Here is a 20,751-nt window from a genome sequence, read left to right as displayed (position 1 = left end):
CTGACCACCAATTAAAGAGGTGCCCCTTCTGGGTGTGCGGCGGGGGGCCGGATAAATGGCCTCAGGGGGCCACATGCGGGCCGTAGTTTGGGGACCTCTGGCTTAAAGGAAGGTGCTGCAGGACTTTAGAAAAACATAAGACACAGCATGGAGGAAAGATGGGTACAGGGGACTCCCAGCCTCTAGGACTGAGGCACAGATCTCTGCAGCCTCATCGTATTTATTCGTTTCTTTACTCATCAAGGAAATTACAGGACCCTGGGTTAAAGTAGCAGAGCACGGGTTCTGGCACAGAGGATGATCAACTAATAGTATCAGGTATGCAGTAAATGGTATAAGGATCAGTGCTTCCTTTAAACAATCTTTGAAAATTATCAACTTTTAGGAATTCAATGTTCTGGATACTAGTCTTTTATCAATAAAAAATTTTGAATAAATGTGTTGACATTCCATTTATTTCTTTATTTATACCTGCATGCCAGTGGTCCTCTAACTCTCTCACCATCATTTCTTGGAAAGTGTACCTTTCTAAATTGAAGTCTCAAACAGTTGTGTGTATATGATTTGTGCAAGGTTTTTTGTGGGATCTCTGTTCTGTTCTATTTATCTGCACGTTTATGCTTTCACAAGTACTATCAATTATGATACTACATACAAGTGTTGAAATCTTTTGATGTGGGCCTTTACACTGGTTGTTTTTTGTCAAAATTGTTCTTGCTATTTTCAGTGTAAAACCCTGCCAAATACTACCTTTACCAGGAGATCAGCTGTAAGATATTTTGATATTTTCTACCCCTAGTTAATTGTGCGATAGAGACTTCAATTCTGAAGTGTCTGTACCAAAATGCATGACCATTCTTTAATGAGGTAAATTTAGTACAAGCTTAAAAATGGGTTAATATACAAAATACTTCATCAGTACTCCTGAAATTAATTGAGAACATAATTGAGAAAAATGTGACAGAGAAAGGGTCACAGAATGGAGAAAATCACAGAAAAATGGTATCTAAATGTAATATTGTGGGTTAAATTGTGCAAAAGAAAATGAATGGTAGTGTAAAAACTTGTGAAATCAGAGTAGAACCTGTGATTGGGTTGCATATTATACCAATGTTCATTTCTCAATTTGACAAATGCACCGGGGTGATATAAAAAGTTCATGTGATGGGATGCTAAATGAAGGTACAATATATGTGATGTTGTTCTACTAGTCCTTAATGACTTCTATATAAATAAGAAATTTTCCTAAGAGAAGGTTTATTATGAATAGGTTTAAACTATGCAAATTATATCTCAGTAAAATTGAAAAATGAACCAGTTATGATCTAATTTTATTTTACCTTCTCATAAACATTTTCCTATTACAAGATGTTTATGGATAGCTGTATGTAAGTAATAATAAGTGGGTGTAATAAATTATGGGTGGACAGGTAGGAAGTTAACTAGAGTCACATAAAGGTATGCATTAGCAGAAGGTGTGCATTAAAGTGGAGGGACACATGGAAGCTCTTTCTGAAGCGTGCTGCTGCCTTTCCCCACCCTCTTATTCTTCTCAAGGTGTCTCTCTCTCTCTGTGTTCCTAAACTCCCAAGATCCCCCTTTCTTTTTTGCCTCTGTAACTTGTTTCCTGAAGTCCATTGTTTTGATGGCTTACTTCTACCTCTGTTTTTTTCTAAATAAACTTTTTCTAGGTTCTTGTCAGTTTGCTCAGGTAGTTAAGAGCATTGTGAAGAGGGTGAGTGCATCTGGGCCCAGAGGAAATGTACCAGTCACTGAATTTTCTCCTCAATCCATAGGTCCTGACTCCCTGGAGCAATAGAAGCACGAGGATCTAAATGACACAGAATTGGGTGTCAGCATCTCTGGTAACACAATGAACTGAAGACAGGTTTCTGAGTTGAAACTTAGAGCAAACTCACAACACACCAACACAAACCCTGTCTATTGCGAGGTTTTTTCCAACAATAGAAGAAAATGATTCTGGCTCAGGTGATTTTGGGTTTTTTCCTTCTCTTTATTTTTATTGATTTTAATTTGCATTTACATAGATTCTCATGTAGCCCCGAATGCATCCCCCCTCTACCGTCTTCCCCTCAACATCTCCCTAGTCTCTCCCCATAGTGCCCTCCCCCCTTCCCTTCTGGTTTATCTCATCCTATTATCATTTCTTCTCTTGAGAGAGAGAGGGAGGGCACAGAATAGACAGGAAGGAAAAGAGATGAGAAGCATCCACTTGTAGTTGAGACACTTTAGCTGTTTATTGATTACTTCTCATAATTACCTAGTCCATAAAGTAGGTCTTAATCCAAGCCAGTTACCTTCTGCTCAGGTCAACGATGTTAAACTCAAGTCAGGAACCTTGGGCTTTAAGCCAGCGACCTTTAGGCTCAAGCTAGCAGGCATGAAATCATTTCAATGATCTTACAGGCTGGCTACCCCACACCAGAACTGGTGAGCATGGGTGCTGAAAGCAGAGACCTGAAAATTTTGAACCTGAATCCTAAGGACTCAGGTTGATGTTATCTCCACTCCTTCACTGCCTAAGTACACATTTGTGTTTATCCTTTTTTTTCTTAATGGATTGTAGAGGTGTATAAAAAACGACGTCACAGTACACAATCTTGTGATCACATAAATCCATAGATGACTGCACAATTGCAGACTAAAGAGTTTGGTAAATATAAGTTGCAGTTATGTGTAAAACAGTTTATTCTTGTATGATTTTTTATGATTGTATTTTTGATATGCACAATTGCAAACCAGCTTTTACCTCAAGTTGTAACTTACTAGGCATGTGATTATTCAGTTGTATAATAAAATGAAATTTCTTTTACTCTACAGATGCATAGTATGAAGTGAAAATGGGAAATAACATTTATTTTACCCATCAAAAGCACATCACAACTTTAAACAGCACAGTGTTGTTTCAGGAATGCCTGACATTTCACGATGTGGCCGTGAACTTCACCTGGGAGGAGTGGCAGCTCCTGGACCTCAATCAGAAGGACCTGTTCCGGGACGTGATGTTGGAGAACTACAGCAACCTGGTGTCAGTGGGTGAGGACAGCTCCCCCGTGTCACTTATAAGTTGCCTTTTGGTGGCTTTTATCCTTAGTTGTTGAACTCTTCTGAATAACTACAGTTCTCTGAAAAGGAAGAACCTTAGATTCTTCCATTATTACCTCAGACAACAAGGTATAACATTCTGCTTCCTGAGACAAAAGTCTTTGTGTTACAGGTGTGAATCATGTTCATTTCTTAAAGTGTAACATTTTTTCATCTTGACAGACCACAGCCCAGTTCAGTATGTTTAACTCTTCTGTCATTGTTCCCTCTGAGCAGGGCATCAATCCACCAAACCAGATGTGCTTTCCAAGTTGGAGCGAGGGGAAGAACCATGGACAGTAGGTGATGAACCACAGCATGTAGTCTGTCCAGGTGAGTGGGTGACAAGCACCCAGGGGGTTGGCGGCTTAATGGTCGGAAGTCATACTCTAGTCAGAGGACACATCAGACCTTTAACATTGGATGAAGAAACCAAACCACCCCTTCACCTATGGGAATCCTTTTTATTTGTACAAATTTAGAGGGAAACATACCCCTTTTTTTTTTCATTTGAGTAATGACACCTATTTTATGTACATCTTAGTTTTCTTTGTGTACTTTTTTTAAATAGCACTCCATATTTTACTCTCTGTCCTTGCCCACTGGGTCTCAGCTTGTGTTACACCCTCTTTCTCTGTGAAATTCCATGTTTTGGGCCACTTTGGAATGACAACTATGAATTCATCACAGTTTTGTTACTACTGCCTTGTATGGAGATAGTGATTTTCTTCTATAAAATCCATCCACATGTTGGAAGCTGTGTCGCCATGAGAGTCGGGTTTTCATTGTGCATTTATGTCATTCTTCGCCTCCCTTCTCCAGCTTTTTTCATACTCAGTTCTCATCACTGTTAAACCTTTCCTCAGTTCCCATCATTGAACCCATTTCTGTTCCGTGAAATGGACTCACATACTGTCATCTCCCTCATTGTTGTCTAATGTGCGCTTCCTTCCTGTGCGTTCCACTCAGTGTCATGGCAGCCAGCCTCCAACTTCCCATTTTCTGTGAGAGTGAGAATCACCATCCCTTCATCCTTTTTGAACTTTAGAATTCAACACTAGACTTTTTAAATTTCATGTTCTAGCATCACTTAGGATGTTTGCTACATTCTGAGCTTTTTTTTTTTTGTTTTACTTATGTTTTTCTGTGTAGCTCTTTTATATTCCTGTAACATTTCATATAATGAACATGAATAGACCTTGTTAACATGCCACATGAGGTCCAGCTCAAACTAGTACAACTTATGTGTGCTTCAAGTGCCATCCTTCCCAAGTTTCCTAAATCAGATTTTCTTCATGAGATTTTTTTTGCTGCCTTTGTTTTCCTAAAGCTTCTGATTTTACATCAGATTTAAGGGTTTTATTTATTTTAATTCACCTATGAATTGACTTAGCCCCTTAAATAAATAGCTAATTAGTTTTTACTTTACTCATTTAGTTGTACAACCATTACTGTTATAACAGTCAATTTTTGGACTTTTTTTGTGTACACTTTTTTTTTTTTTTTTTTTTTTTTTTATTTTTCTGAAGCTGGAAACGGGGAGAGACGGTCAGACAGACTCCCGCATGCGCCCGACCGGGATCCACCCGGCACGTCCACCAGGGGGCGATGCTCTGCCCATCCTGGGCTTCACCATGTTGCGACCAGAGCCACTGTAGCGCCTGAGGCAGAGGCCACAGAGTCATCCCCAACGCCCGGGCCATCTTTGCTCCAATGGAGCCTTGGCTGCGGGAGGGGAAGAGAGAGACAGAGAGGAAAGTGCGGGGGAGGGGTGGAGAAGCAGATGGGTGCTTCTCCTGTGTGCCCTGGCTGGGAATCGAACCCGGGTCCTCCGCACGCTAGGCCGACGCTCTACCACTGAGCGAACCGGCCAGGGCCAGTTCTTCTCTTTCAAGATCATTTTGAGGCATTGGCCAGTTGACTCAGAGGTAGAGCATCACCCCGGCATGTGAAGATCCTGGGTTCCATTCTTTCTCAGGGCACACAAGAGAAGCATCCATCATCTTCTCCACCCTTCCCCCTTTCCTTTTCTCTCTCTCTTTTTCCCTCCCACAGCCAAGGCTCCATTGCAGCATGTGGTCCCAGGTGCTGAGGATCGCTCTCTGGCTTCCACCTCAGGTGTTAATAATTGCTCTAGTTGCAAAGGAACAATCTCCCAGGGGGGCAGAGCATTGCTCCCTACTGGGCATTCCACATGGATCCTGGTCAGGCACATGCAGGAGTCTGTCTCTCTGCCTCCTTAATTCCCACTTCAGAAAAGTACAAAAAAAAAATATACAGATCATTTAAACATCTGGGTTTTTCTTCAGTTTCAATATAAATTTTAAAATCAGCCTGTCAATTTCTGCAAAACTAACCAGCTAGTGTTTGAACAGTGATTACATCTGTCTCATTCTGTAGTAATTTTTTCTGCAACATACTCTTCATACTAATCTAGGATTATGAGGTGTTCTTTTGTTTAATTAGATCTTTGATTACTTACAAGATCAGTTTGTTAGTTTTAGAATAAAATATTTTAGCCTTTATTTATTTTTGTATATGTGTGACAGAGACAGAGAGAAAGCTAGAGCGACAGATAAAAACATACAGGCAGAAAGGGAGAGAGATCAGATGAATCAACTCATTGTGCAGCTCCTTAGTCTCCTTAGTTGTTTATTGATTGCTTTCTCGAATGTGCCTGGACTTGGAGGCTGCAGCAGAGCAAGTGACCCCTTGCTATAGACAGACACCATCGGCTCAAACCAGCTTCCCTGGTGTCATGTCTATGATCCCATTTTCAAGCCAGTGACCTCACTAAAAACATTGGCGTTTTGAACCTAGGTCCTTGGTGTTCCATTTCAGCGCTCTTATTTCCTCACCACTGCCTTGTCAGGCTAGCCTTTTCTAAATCCTACCCCTGTGTGATTTTCTTCTTTGTTATGCAGAAATTGGAATTGTTTTCTTAATTTATTATTGCTGGAATTTTAAAATAATAATACCTTCCCATCAATTTCTGAAAACACTAAGTGCCCGATAATTACTCCCAAGTTTCCTGTCATATAAAATGTCAGCTTCACCTGCAGTGACCTTTGTGATGTACTGTCATCTTGATTAGACAGTGTGTCCTCTCCTAAAAGACATTAATATGTTTCATAACTGATTTCTGCCTGTATGATATGATTGCTTTATGGTTTGTTTGTTTTTATACAATGACAGAGAATCGGAGAGAGGCATAGATAGAGACAGACAGGAACAGAGAGAGAGATGAGAAGCATCAATCATCATTTTTTCGTTTCAACACCTTAGTTGTTCATTGATTGCTTTCTTATACGTGCCTTGACCATGGGCCTTCAGCAGACTGAGTAACTTCTTGCTCGAGCCAGCAACCTTGGGTCCAAGGTTGTGAGCTTTGCTCAAACCAGATGAGTCTGCACTCAAGCAGGCAACCTCGGGGTCTCAAACCAGGTCTTCCGCATGCCAGTCCAATGTTCTGTCCACTGTGCTATCGCATAGTCAGGCTGTTTTATGTTTTTAAACTTGAGTTTTCACTGATCAGGCAATTATGCAGTGATTAGAGCATCAAACTGGGACACAGAGGACCCAGGTTTGAGAACCCAAGGTTGCCAGCTTGAGCATGGGTTCATCTGGTTTTAGCAAAGCTCAACAGCTTTAAACCAAGATTACTGGCTTGAGCAAGGGGTCACTCGATCTGCTATAGTCCCTCGTTCAGTGCATAGATGAGAAAGCTATCACTGAAAAACTACGGTGTTGCAATGAAGAATTGATGCTTCTTATCTATCTGCCTTCCTGTCTGTCTGTCCCTATATATCCCTTTCTCTGACTCTATCTCTGCCTCTTTAGGAAAAAAAACAAATAACTTGAATTTGTAGCCTGACCTGTGGTGTCCCACTGGGTAAAGCACCCACCGGGAACACTAAGGTTGCCGGCTGGTAAACAGCAGGGTTGACTGGTCAACATGTGCAAGTTGGTGCTTCCTGCTCCTCACACTTCTCTGTCTCTCCCTCTTCTCTAAAATGCATTAAGTCTAAAAATAAAATATAAACCTGTGTTTAGAGCACGGGTATCAAACTCGCGGCCCGCAGACTAATCCACGAAGTTCAAAATATTTTGGATAAAATTAAGTAAGCCTAGAGGCCTACTTGTATTTTTCATTTCTCTAGCATCCTAGCTAGATATTAGCTTAGTTAACAGCAGTTGTGATGCGAACTACAGTTACTGGTCGTTTTGTGACACTGAGTAAACTGCATGTGCGATTGTGCTTGTTGTACTGATTTTTTTTTGTTTTTAACTGCAGTGAGAAAAGTGTTGCGTAACAGTTGCCTTTTGTAGACCTAGTGCGGCCCGCCGAACGGCTGTGAACTTACTCTGCGGCCCACATGCTGAGTTGAGGTTGAGACCCCTGGTTTAGAGCCTGACCTGCTGTGGTTCAATGGATAGAAAAGTGATGTAGAATGCAGAGGTTGCCAGTTTGAAGCCCTGGGGTTGCAGGATTAAGGAACAAATGGCAAGGCATAAAAAACTAAAGTGCAGCAACTATTAGTCAATACTTTTTGCCCCATACTAGCTCTCATCTCTCTATGCACTATCAATAAATAAAATCTCTCTTTTAATCTCAATTTAGTGAGGAGGGGAAGCAGAGACAGACTCCCACATGCACCCTAAATGGTGATCCATGTGGCAAGCCCACTAGGGGGTGATGCTCTCTACACCTGGAACTCTTGCTCTCTTGTCATCAAAGCCAGTTTTTAGTGCCCAAGGTGAAAGTCATGGAGTCATCCTCAGTATCCCAGGCCAACTTGCTCCAATCGAGCCATGGCTGTAGGAAAGGAGGGAAAGAGAGAGAACAAAGTGAGAGGGGAAGGTGGATGGATGGAGAAGCAGATGAGCACTTCACCTGTGTACCCTGATCTGGAATGGCACCCAGGACATTTACACACCTGGCTGATGCTGTAACACTGAACCAACCAGCCAGTGTTATTCTTACATTATTATTTATTGTTATTATATTATTATTATATCTTCCCATATTATCAGTTGTAAACCTAATTTTGCCCCACCCATATTTTCTGATAACCTCCACTGTAGGTTTTCATTGTATCTTTTTTTACTATTTTTCATAGACTGATTGCCTTTACTTCCTAGCTTCAGGTTTCTTCCTCTGGGTAGTTACTAAACTGGGTGTCCTCAAAATTAATTCAGTTCTGATACTATGTACTGAGAACTAGTGTTAGAACCTATGAGTTAAGAATTCAGTTCCACAAGACGTCTTCACTTTTTACGTCAATTTCTGTGTCCGCATTATAACCTGTGCTTCTGACCAGTTGGATAAGTTGGAGGTTCTAAAAACCCTTCCTTGAATTCAGTTAATTTCCACAGCAATGCTAATATTTACTCATTTCTTTTAAAGGAGATATATGAATAAGTACATAAGTCAAGGTCTGAAGTATTCCTGAATACAGGAGTTTCTCTGTCCATGGAACTGAGATGAGCCATACATCAGACAAAAGAATGTATTTGCTAACCCAAAAGTTGATCAGATATTAAAATGATTTTCATAAACCTTATAGCTCTAGGCCATCTATTCTGTCCTAGAAGACAGTTGATGGGGCTAAAGCTAAACATTCCATACTGTGGTCCTTCTGGTAACTAGCTGCATCCTGAGGCCATGTAGAAACTTGTGCTTAGTCTCCTCAGTAGCATACACCCAGCCTTTTTTCAAATGTTCTTTTTGGAGAATAAAAGATAATCTCACTTCTGAAATTGTGAGGGTTATACAAACTCAGTGTCCGGAAAAAATTCACCTTGTCTTCACTAATCCCAATAAAAAGACCAGTGTCCCAACATTCCGTGTCCTGCAATCTTATTCTCATCAGACTAGCATACTCTGTATTCTGTTTGCATCCAGGTTGGTTCTGTATTTAGCCTTGGAATCCATACAGATGCCAGTAGTAGTTCCGCCTGTGTGACTTTTTAGGATTCCATGGCTGGTTGTAGAATTTGTGAATGAATGAGGTGGCCACATTTTCAAAGCAAGAGAACAGCCACGTGAAGGCATTTCTTTTCCCTAGTACCATCTCGAGGATATGTTAAAATCCTGTAGTAAGACCCTTCACTAGCATAATCTCAGCAGTTATCCAAAGGAATTGTTTTGGCCCTGGCTGGTGACCCAGTGGATAGTGTTGGCCCAGGATATGCATGCCCCAATTCGATTCCTGGTCAGAGCACACATGAGAAGTAACCGTCGGCTGCCCTTCCCCATCCTCTACTCCTTTTCTACTCTCTTTCCCTTTCACAAGCAGTGTCTCAGTTTGTTCCAGCATGGCGCCAGGAGTTCAGGATGACTTTGTCAGTGAGCATTTCCCTGAGATAGTAAAAGTAGCTCCTTACTTTGGCATTGGATTCACATGCGGTTGCCATGTGGATCCATGTCAGAGAACATGTGGAGTATATCTCATTTTTTTCATGTCTTACCCTAAAAGAAATAAGAGAAAAAAATAATGATGAAACAAGTTTTTAAAACAAAATATGCTTTTATCACATAGGATATGTAGAGGTTTACAGGCTCTGTCTAGAATGTGGATGACTCTAAGTTAATTTCCTTTATTTTACAACCCGTGGGGTATCACTAGACTACTTTACAATGTTATAACTAATTTTAATTTCAAACTAAGATTATGAAAGATTATAGAATAATTTACTGTTCTCTTTCCTAGAATTCAAAAAAGTGAATGTACCTTTGCAAAATCCCTTTCAAAGTCCACCCATTGCAAAGAGTGGAGAAGAATACTATGAACATAATATGTTTGCAAATATTGTTATTCAAAGACAAAGCCAGTCTATATTGAGGCAACACTGCGATATGTTGGAGATATATGGAAAACCTTTAAAATCAAAATTAAGGTTTAAAAACCAAACAGGAAATTTCAATTTAAAGAACTCTGATTTCTTCAATGCTGATGGGACATCCATTCCATGCCATAACCATGAACTAATGTACACTAAAGTTAGGTTGCATCCCAGTCCCAAATCCATTGAAAATATGTCCAAGATCACTCAGCAACAAAGAACTGACAATGAAGAGGAAGCCCTCACATGCACTGAATGTGGGATAACTATTCTCGAGATGGCTCAGCTCACTGATTATCAGAGAGTTCTTAGTGGAGATAAATCTTATAAATGCAGTGTGTGTCAGAAAGCCTCTAGAAAATCCAGTGAGAGAGTTCATACAGGACTGAATCAGAGTGAATACAAAATATATAATAAAACTCTTAGTAAATCACAGCTGAATATATATCAGAAAACTCATGCAGGAAACAAACCTTACACATATAGTGAATGTAGAAACGGTTACACTTACAAGTGTCAGCTCAGCAATCATCAAAGAACTCATACCGGAGAGAAGCCGTATGTATGCAGGGAGTGTGAGAAAGGCTTTACAGAGAAGAGAAATCTGATTATACATCAAAGGACTCATACAGAACAAAACCCGTATGTATGCCGTGAATGTGGGAAAGCCTTTACAGTGAAAAGTCAGCTGATTATACATCAAAAGACTCATACCAGAGAGAAACCATATGTATGCAGTGATTGTGGAAAAAGCTTTCCAGGTAAGAGAAATCTGATTAGACATCAAAGGACTCATACTGGAGAAAAGCCTTATGTATGCAGTGAATGTATGAAAGGTTTTACAGTGAAGACTCAACTGATAATACATCAAAGGAGTCATACCGGAGAGAAGCCATATGTATGCAGTGAGTGTGGAAAAGGATTTCCAGAGAAGAGGAAGCTGATTATACATCAAAGAACTCATACAGGAGAGAAGCCGTATGTATGCAGTGAATGTGGGAAAGGCTTTACAGTGAAGAGTCACCTGATTAGACATCAAAGGACTCATACCGGAGAGAAGCCATATGTATGTAGTGAGTGTGAAAAAGCCTTTCCAGAGAAGAGGAATTTGATTATACATCAAAGGACTCATACTGAAGTGAAACCTTATCTATGCAGTGAATGTGGGAAAGGCTGTACAATGAAAAGTCAACTGATTATACATCAAAGGAATCATACTAAAGAGAAGCCTTATGTATGCAGTGACTGTGGGAAAGGCTTTCCAGAGAAGAGGAATCTAATTATACATCAAATGAATCATACTGGGGAGAAGCCTTTTGTATGCAGTGATTGTGGGAAAGGCTTTACACTGAATTGTCACCTGATTATACACCAAAGAACTCATACCGGTGAGAAGCCGTATGTATGCCGTGAGTGTGGGAAAGGCTTTTCAGAGAAGAGGAAGCTGATTATACATCAAAGGAGTCATACCGGAGAGAAGCCATATGTATGCAGTGAGTGTGGAAAAGGCTTTCCAGGGAAGAGGAATCTGATTATACATCAAATGAATCATACCGGAGAGAAGCCTTTTGTATGCAGTGATTGTGGGAAAGGCTTTACACTGAATTGTCGCCTGATTATACACCAAAGGACTCATACTGGTGAGAAGCCGTATGTATGCCGTGAGTGTGGAAAAGGCTTTCCAGAGAAGAGGAATCTGATTATACATCAAATGAATCATACCGGAGAGATGCCTTTTGTATGCAGTGATTGTGGGAAAGGCTTTACACTGAATTGTCACCTGATTATACACCAAAGGACTCATACCGGTGAGAAGCCATATGTATGCTGTGAGTGTGGGAAAGGCTTTTCACAGAAGGGGAATCTGATTAGACATCAAAGGACTCATACAGGAGAGAAGCGCGATGCGTCCAGTGAATGTGGAAAAGACTCCTGAGTGTACTGGAAAGATTGTATATTAAAGGACTCATACAGAATAGAATTTCTATATATGCCCTGTGTTTAGGGAAGGTTTTTCTAAGAAGAGTGCTCTCACTGTATATCAGCAAGTTCATTTATTAATAAAACAATTACTCTGCACTAAAAGTGCAAAAGACCTCCCCATATAAACTATATATACATGTATCCAAATTCAAGCAGAGGAGCTATGCAGATGCAGTGATTTTCATGAAGCCTTTTTAAAAAAGATTTTAGTGTTTTGAATCACATAGTGATTAGCTGTGCTAGAATGGAGTCAGAAACCTAACTTCTAGCAGTTTCTTATATGTGCCAGGAAAAGCCATACCAGGGCTTTCAAACCAGCATTCTTATTATCTGTGCTTCCTGAATTACTCATAGTTGTCTCTGCTTCTGTTTTCTGTGTATCCATAAATACCTGTAGGTACTGGGGCTTCAAACTGTACATATGAAACCTTTTATGGAGTCAGCAGGCAGTGTTCCCCTGGTCATTGGTGCACTTTATCTGGTCTCAGAGTAGTTCCTGTCTTAACACCAGGTTCTTGTAACCATCACAACAAGAGAAATTTTTAAAGGTTTTTTTCAGCAAAAACATCTTCATATTTTTCATTCATGGTAACATTGTTTTTACCATCCCTAACCCTTGGCTGCACAGCTCTATTTTCATATATAAAGTAATTTATATAGAATATTAGAAAAATGGAGTACTTTAGCAGGTATCCTTTTTAGATTATCAGTATTACCTAGTGAAATACACTAAATACATTCATAGGGCTCTCTGTCCCCTGTTTCTGGCATAGAGGTCCTAAAACCCTTATCAATTCCTAAGTGACAACGGAACCAACAGCATCTTTTGTTATATTGAGGTGACTGTGATTTGAATTTAAAGCTCCACCACACATCCAGAGGGGCAGGTGTCTAGAAATAGCGTAAATAAATTATACCTATTGAGAAGCCGCCGGAAAATAAAATCCCTAGAATAGGGATTTCATAGAGCTTCTAGGTGGGTGAACACATCCCAGTGGTGGAAGTGTAATATACCCAGACCACATTGGGATACAAGCTCCTGTGCTTGGGACCTCCCAGACCTTGAGCTGTGTATCACTTCATGTTGCTATTCACCTATAATTTTTATTAACCCCTTTAATAAAGATAATACATTATTGATTTTGTTTAGTGATGAGGGTCACTCTGGGAAATCAATTGAACCAGAGGAGGAATTGTTGGAACCTCCATTTGAAACCAGATCAAGAGTTGTAGGTGACTTGGAGAGGTACTTGATTTCTTTTGCTTTTGAAGTGACCTGGAAGCAGTGTGTAGCACTGAGCCATTTCCTGTGGGATTTGATACTATTGGGTAACAATGTAAATTTTATGTCACACAGGCAATGTGTAAATTTTTAATGTGAAGCATCCCTTCACCCAATGGAACACACATGTTGGGTTACCAGGAGTATTGTGAGTGTGGCAGTAGTGAGAGTAGAGAAACCAAAAAGGAGGACTGCACTGCATATGTTTTAATAGTGGACCTCAATTTTTTTTTTTTTAAAGATTTTATTTATTCATTATAGATAAGGGAGAGAGAGAGAAAGGGGGAGGAGCAGGAAGCATCAACTCCCATATGTGCCTTGATCAGGCAAGCCCAGGGTTTTGAACCTGCAACCTCAGCGTTTCCAGGTTGACGCTTTATCCACTGCGCCACCACAGGTCAGGCGGACCTCAATTAATTTTAAACTAGCATCCTGCCCAAAGGTCTTTGACTCTTTTTTTTTTTTTTGTGGCAAAGACAGTCAAAGAGGGAGAGATAGGGACAAACAGACGGGAAGGGAGAGTGATTAAAAACATAACTTTTGCTGCCCTGTCTGGTTGGCTCGGCGGTAGAGTGTTGGCCTGCTGTGTGGGGGACCTGGGTTCGATTCCCGGCCAGGGCACATAGGAGAGGCGCCCATTTGCTTCTCCACCCCCCCTCCTTCCTCTCTGTCTCACTCTTCCCCTCCAGCAGCCTAGAGTCCATTGGAACAGAGCTGGCCTGGGCGCTGGGGATGGCTCCTTGGCCTCTGCACCAGGTCCTAGAGTGGCTCTGGTCGCAGCAGAGCATCGCCCCCTGGTGGGCGTGCCTGGTGGATCCCGGTCAGGCACATGCGGGAGTCTGTCCCCGTTTCCAGCTTCAGAAAGATAAAAAACAACATAACTTTTGTTTCGGTTCCTTAGTTGTCCATTGATTGATTTCTCATATGTGCTTAGACAGGGTGGGGGGCTACAGAAGTCCGAGTGACCCCTTGCTCAAGCTAGCTACCTTGAGTTCTCAACCCGAGTACTCTACGTCCCAGTCCTATGCTTTATCTACTGTTCCACCACCTGGTCAGGCAATCTTTGGCTTTTTGTGTGACATACAGACATCCTCAGACCTTATGGAAATGATTCACCATTGCTGCTCTGGTGTAACATCTGTATTGTCAACTTCTTTTAACTAAAGTGATGGAGAAAATGCATCCCCTGCCATGTTGCCCTTGGATATATTCCAGCTTGTAATAATTTAAGCAGTTCCTCTGTGCTTGTGACCACCCCATGGGAAGAAAATTATTTGGAGCCTTAGACATTTGTTTTATTTCACCTGACAGTTATAACAAAAGTGGTCACACCATCAAGAAGTTTTTAATACATTCTATGACATCATGAAATTTGTTTAAGGCCAGAACTTGGAATTCCAGAAGAGAGCCCAAGACATGGCTACACCGTTCTTCTAGTAACAGGCGAGGAAGGATTTGGAGACAGAGCACCGGATTGGAAGTAGTTATGTACTAGTGTTCATTTTCTAGGTGCTGCCAATGGGGCTTCAGAACCTCGATGTCTAGTGAGCAGGATTCTCTGGATCCTCAGTGAAGGGCCTGTGAGTTTGGTGAAGTAGGAATACATATGAATTGTCATTTGGGGATTTATGTGGATTCAGTCTCTGAAGAGCTAGGCATCAGTGTGTGTTTCTTGATTAAGCCGTACTTTGCAGAGATTAACAACTGAATATTTGAAGGTCAAGGCTTAAGGTCTCCATTTCAATTATGTTTAGGCTTGTTGATGGAAAACTGCTATGTGTGTAGCATGAACCCTGTTTGTCTAAGTTAGCAATGAATCTAATTTCGTTTGTTTGAGGAGTGTCAATGTACAAGAGTTTGGTAAATTTCAGATTGAATTTGATAACACTGGAGTACAAGGTGTGTTTGTGTTTCATGACTTCTTAAAATTTTTAATTTTTTTTTTTTCTTTTCATTTTTCTGAAGCTGGAAACGGGGAGAGACAGTCAGACAGACTCCCGCATGCGCCCGACCGGGATCCACCCGGCACGCCCACCAGGGGCGATGCTCTGCCCACCAGGGGGCGATGCTCTGCCCATCCTGGGCGTCGCCATGTTGCGACCAGAGCCACTCTAGCGCCTGGGGCAGAGGCCACAGAGCCATCCCCAGCGCCCGGGCCATCATCTTTGCTCCAATGGAGCCTTGGCTGCGGGAGGGGAAGAGAGAGACAGAGAGGAAAGCGCGGCGGAGGGGTGGAGAATCAAATGGGCGCTTCTCCTGTGTGCCCTGGCCTGGAATCGAACCCGGGTCCTCCGCACGCCAGGCTGACGCTCTACCGCTGAGCCAACCGGCCAGGGCAAATTTTTTATTTTTAATGTGGAGAAAGAGATACAGAGGAGGGCAGGAGGAGCAGGAAGCATCAACTCCCATCTGTGCCTTGACTGGGCAAGCCCAGGGATTCCAAAGTGTAACCTCAGCTTTCCTTGATGCTTTCTCCGCTGAGACACCATAGGTCAGGCCTTCAGATCTTAGGAGTTTGAAAGTTTTAGGTTCCATTCCCTGGAATAGTGGGAGTTTTATAGCTCGTGTTTTGGATATTGGAAACATTTTAATTTTTAAGTTAAAGTTTCCTATTAAAATTTTGACTCCTAGGGCATTTGAAGTCTTGCTCCTTGTCATATGTTCTCACTTTTGGTTCAAATCAACTCTTCTAAAAAGTTGAGTTTTCTACATCCGTGTGACTTGATGTCATCACAAATCTGAGTAATTCAGCATGATCCAGTGGTGTTTCTAGAAGTTAAAAAATATTTTTTTATCTTTCAGGAAAGTTTCCTCTTCGACATTTTTTTAAATGAGAGTAGGGATGTTAGAAAGATATACTTCTACGTTCACCACACCAGGATTCACTTGCAAATTCACACCAGGATTGATTTGCAAATATTGTACCACCCTTGCCTCCACAGAATAAATCACACTTGATCATGATGTATGATTTTTTTCATATATTATTGGATCTGGTTTGCTAATATTTTGTTAAGAATTTTAGCATCTAAATTCATCAGAGGTATTAGTCTGTAGTTTTCTTTCTTTGTGTTGACTTTGCCTGGTTTGATGCAATAGTGAAGAGGATAGTTTCCTTAATTTTTCTTTCAGACAGATTGTTGGTGTACAAAAATGCCTCTGATTTCTGAGTATTAATTTTTTATCCTGCCCCCTTGCTGAATCATTTATCGGGTGCAGTATTTTTTTTCACTGCGACTTTAGAATTATCTATGTACAGTATAATATCATCAGCAAATAATGATAGTTTTACTTTTATTTCCAATTTGGATGTGTTTCATTTCTTCTAGTCTGGTTGCTGATGTCCACATAGACTTCCAGAACTATGTTGAATAAGAGTGGTGAAAGGGGAAAACCCTGTCTTGTTCTGATCTTAAGGGAATTGCTTTTTAATTTTGCCCATTGACTATGATGTTGACTGTGAGTCTGTTATAGATGGCCTTTATCATGTTGAGGTATGTTCCCTATATTCTCACTTTGCTGCGAGTTTTGATCATAAATGGGTGCTGGATTTTATCAAATGCTTTTTCTGCATCTATTGATATTATAATGTGGTTTTCTCCTTTTTGTTTATGGGATGAATGACATTGATTTGCAAATACTGTACCACCCTTGCCTCCACAGAATAAATCACACTTGATCATGATGTATGATTTTTTTCATATATTATTGGATCTGGTTTACTAATACTTTGTTGAGAATTTTAGCATCTAAATTCATCAGAGATATTAGTCTGTAGTTTTCTTTCTTTGTGTTGATTTTTCCTTGTTTTTGAATCAGAATTATGCTCGCCTCATAAAAGCAGCTTGTAAGTTTTTGCTCCACTTCAATTTTTGGAAAAAGCTTGAAAACAATAGGAGATAGTTCTTTGAATGTTTGGTAGAATTTGCCTATGAAACCATCTGGCCCAGGGCTTTTGTTTGTTGGGAGTTTTTTGATAACTGTTTTAATCTCATTTGTTGTAATTGGTTTATTTAGGTTTTCTGGTTCTTCCAGATTGATTTTTTTTTTTTTTTTTTTTTTTTTTTTACAGAGGCAGAGATAGACAGGGACAGACAGGAACGGAGAGAGATGAGAAGTATCAATCATCAGTTTCTCGTTGCGCGTTGCGACTTCTTAGTTGTTCATTGATTGCTTTCTCACATGTGGCTTGACCGCGGGCCTTCAGCAGACCGAGTAACCCCCTGCTGGAGCCAGCAACCTTGGGTCTAAGCTGGTGAGCTCTTTTCTCAGGCCAGATGAGCCCGCGCTCAAGCTGGCGACGTTGTGGTCTCGAACCTGGGTCCTTCCGCATCCCAGTCCGACACTCTATCCACTGCGCCACCACCTGGTCAGGCCAGATTGATTTTTGAAAGATTATGTGTTTCAAAAAATTTGTACATTTCTCTTAGGTTGTCTAATTTTTTGGCATACACTTCTTCATAGTCTTTCTTACAACTCTTTGTATTTCTGCTGTGTCCATTGTTACTTTTCCACTCTCATTTCTAATTTTATTTATTTGAGTCCTCTTTTTTTTTTCTTGGTGAGTCTGGCTAAGGGTTCATTGATCTTGTTTACCTTTTCAAAGAACTAGCTCTTAGTTTCATTCATCTTCTGTATTTTTTTTTTTTACTCTGTTACTTATTTTTATTCTAATATTTATTATTTCCTTCCTTCTACTTACTCTGGGCTTTACTTGCCATGTTTTTTCTAGTTCTTTTAGTTGCAGGGTTAAGAAGTTTATTTGAGCTTTTTCTAGCTCCTTAAGGTATGCCTGTAATACTATGAACTTTTTTCTCAGGACTGCTTTTGCTGTGTCCCACAGATTTTAAGTTGTTGTATGCTCATTTTCATTTGTTTCAAGGGTATTTTTTATTTCTTTTGTGATCTCAGTGTTGAACCATTTGTTACTTAATAACATGTTGCTTAGTTTCAAATTGTTTGAGTGTTTTTCAGTTTTTCTATTGTAGTTGATTTCTAGTTTCATGCCATTTTGGTCAGAGAAGATGCTTGATATGATTTCAGTCTTTTTAAATTTGTTGTGACTCATTTTATGCCCTAATATGTGGTCTATCCTAGAGAATATACCGTGAGAACTTGAAAAGAATGTATATTTTGCTGCTTTAGGGTGAAAGGTTCTGAAGATATCTATTAAATCCAATTCATCTAGTGTGAACCTTAATTCTGCTGTTTGTTAATTTTCTTTCTTGAGGATTTATCTAATGATGTTAGTGGGATAGTGAAATCCCTACTATTATAGTATTGCTGTTGATCTCATCCTTTATGTTCATCAAAGTCTGCTTTATATATTTAGGTGCTGCTATATTAGGTGCATAGACATTTGTAATGGTTATCTCTTCCTGTTGGATGGATTCCTCCCTTTATCATTATGTAGTGATCTTCTTATCCCTTACTATGGTCTTTTTTTTTTTTTGAGTCTGTTTTGTCACAGATAATTATTGCTACCTCAGTATTTTATTTATTTTTATTTTCTTTGTTCATTTTAGAGAGGAGAGAGAGAGAAAGAGAGGAAGGGGGAGGAGCAGGAAGCATCAACTCCCATATGTGCTTTGACCAGACAAGTGCAGGGTTTTGAACTGGCGTCCTCAGTGTTTCAGGTTGATGCTTTATTCTCTGTGTCACCTCAGGTCAGGCTACTCCAGATTTTTTAATTTGTTTTCATTGGCAGGATATATTTTTTCATTCTTTTACTTTCAGTCTATGTGTATATTTGTTTTAGGTGGGCCTCTTTTAGACAGCATATGTACAGGTCCTGTTTTTTTATCCATTCAGCTACCCTGTGTCTTTAGATTGGAGCATTTAATCCATTTACATTTAAGATTATTGATACGTAGTTTATTGCCATTTTTTTCTTTAAATCTACATTCCTCTTTTACTAAGTCGTCCCCCCCCCCCCCCCCCCGCTTTGTTCTGTCTATAGCACGCCTCTTCACATTTCTTGTAGGACTGGTTTGGTTTGATGAAATCCTTGAGATTTTTTTTTTTGTCTGGAAAGCTTTGTATTTCTCCTTCAATTTTAAACAATAGCCTTGCTGGATAAAGAATTCATGGTTGTAGGTTCTTGATCTGTATACCACTGAATATTTTTTACCATTTCCTTCTGGCATTAAGTGTTTCTGTTGAAAAGTTGTATGTCATCCTTATAGGGTTTCTGTTGTAGGAGATTGACTGTTTTTCTCTTAAGCTTTTAGTATTCTTTCTTTATCTTTTAGCTTTGGTATTTTCATTATGATGTATCTTGGTTTGGATCTCTGGGTTCTTTTTTAATGGTTTTTTTCTGCTTCTTGAACCTTTGTGACTCTTTCCTGCATCAATATAGTGAAATTTTCAGCTATAATTTCTTCAGTCAGGTTCTCTATTTCTTGGTCTTTCTCTTCTTCAGGAACCCCCTTATGCGGATATTGTTTCTCTTCATGTTATCACAGAGCTCTCTTACATTTTTCTCAGACTTTTTGATCCTCTTTTATTTTTGCTGTTCTGCTTTTGTGGTTTCACTTATCTTGACTTTTAAGTCATTAATTTGATCATCTGCTTCATCCAGCAGCCTGCTTTTAATTCCTTCTAGTGTAGTCTTCATTTCTGATATTATGTTTGTCATTTCTGGTTCTTCTTTATGATTTCTGTGTACTTTTTGATTCTTATGGTTTCTTTAAGTGTTCATTAAGTCCATCCATTGTTGCTTTAAAATCCTTAAGCATCCTAACAATTATTATATTATACTTTGCATACGTAACTTGATTACTTTCATGTCATCCAGATCTTTTTTGGGGATTTGTCTTGTTGATTCATATGACTTAAGTTTTTCTGTCTTTTTATTGTTTCTGTTTGTGGCTTGCAGGCTTGTTTCAGTTGTGGTCTCCTTACCTACTACAGCCACTTTGAAGTCTTGATTTGTTTTTTTCAGTTTACTTTACTCAGCAGTGGGCTTGTTTACTGATCTCAGCAGAGGGCTTATTTGAAATTGGATCCAGGAACACAATGAGTGTGACCTCTGGGAATCTGAAGGTGGGTTTTGCCTGCTGCTCTCCAGGGCATGGTGCATTCTCAGCTTCAGTAGGGGGAGGTGTATCTCAGATCTTTCTGGAGATCTGAGTTACTGCCCCTCCACCCACTTCCTGCTTTCAGCTCTTTCTTTTGCGCTGATTGGAGCTGGAGAGCTTTCTTGAGGTGGCTCACCCAGAACTACTTTAGGCTTCTGTTGTGTGAAGGGATGAACCCCTCCCTCAGCTATGGCCGCCTCTGCACTGAATGAGTCAGCTTTTGAGGTCATCCAAGGCATTCCACTGCCAATCACCGTCTGTTTCTCTCTACATTCCTAGTGAAAGATTAGCCAGTCCTCTCAACCCTCCTTGCCCCTGGGGCTCCAGGCAAGTGGCTGTGATATTTCCTGCTCTCCTTTTAAGGAAGGCACTTCCCACACAGAGAACTTTGCTCTTCTCTCCTCTCAATGCTTTTTGTCTCTCCTCCAGTCCCTGGATTTCTAGGCTGGGTCTCCG

At 40.3% G+C, this 20,751-nt stretch overlaps 1 protein-coding gene across 5 annotated transcripts in view; it reads left to right on the top strand.

The window, feature by feature from the left end:
- LOC136399229 (zinc finger protein 432-like) overlaps window positions 1-20,751 on the top strand; it is a 60,560-nt gene that overhangs the window by 3,991 nt on the left and 35,818 nt on the right. The window contains exons 2-5 of one of the 5 annotated variants that reach the window (XM_066374223.1): window positions 1,797-1,989; window positions 2,842-3,057; window positions 3,340-3,438; window positions 9,819-11,759. In XM_066374223.1, the coding sequence (XP_066230320.1) occupies window positions 2,862-3,057; window positions 3,340-3,438; window positions 9,819-11,759 (2,236 nt within the window). In that variant the 5' untranslated portion in view covers window positions 1,797-1,989; window positions 2,842-2,861. Of the gene's footprint in view, window positions 1-1,796; window positions 1,990-2,841; window positions 3,058-3,085; window positions 3,239-3,339; window positions 3,439-9,818; window positions 13,642-20,751 lie in introns of those variants that run through there. The other 4 variants (XM_066374222.1, XM_066374221.1, XM_066374220.1 and 1 more) reach the window with 4 other exon arrangements.

This window comes from Saccopteryx leptura, chromosome 3, assembly GCF_036850995.1.
Source record: "Saccopteryx leptura isolate mSacLep1 chromosome 3, mSacLep1_pri_phased_curated, whole genome shotgun sequence".
Lineage (NCBI taxonomy): Eukaryota > Metazoa > Chordata > Mammalia > Chiroptera > Emballonuridae > Saccopteryx > Saccopteryx leptura.
Note: the sequence above shows the minus strand (reverse complement) of the source record. Positions and strands in the feature narration are given on the sequence as shown.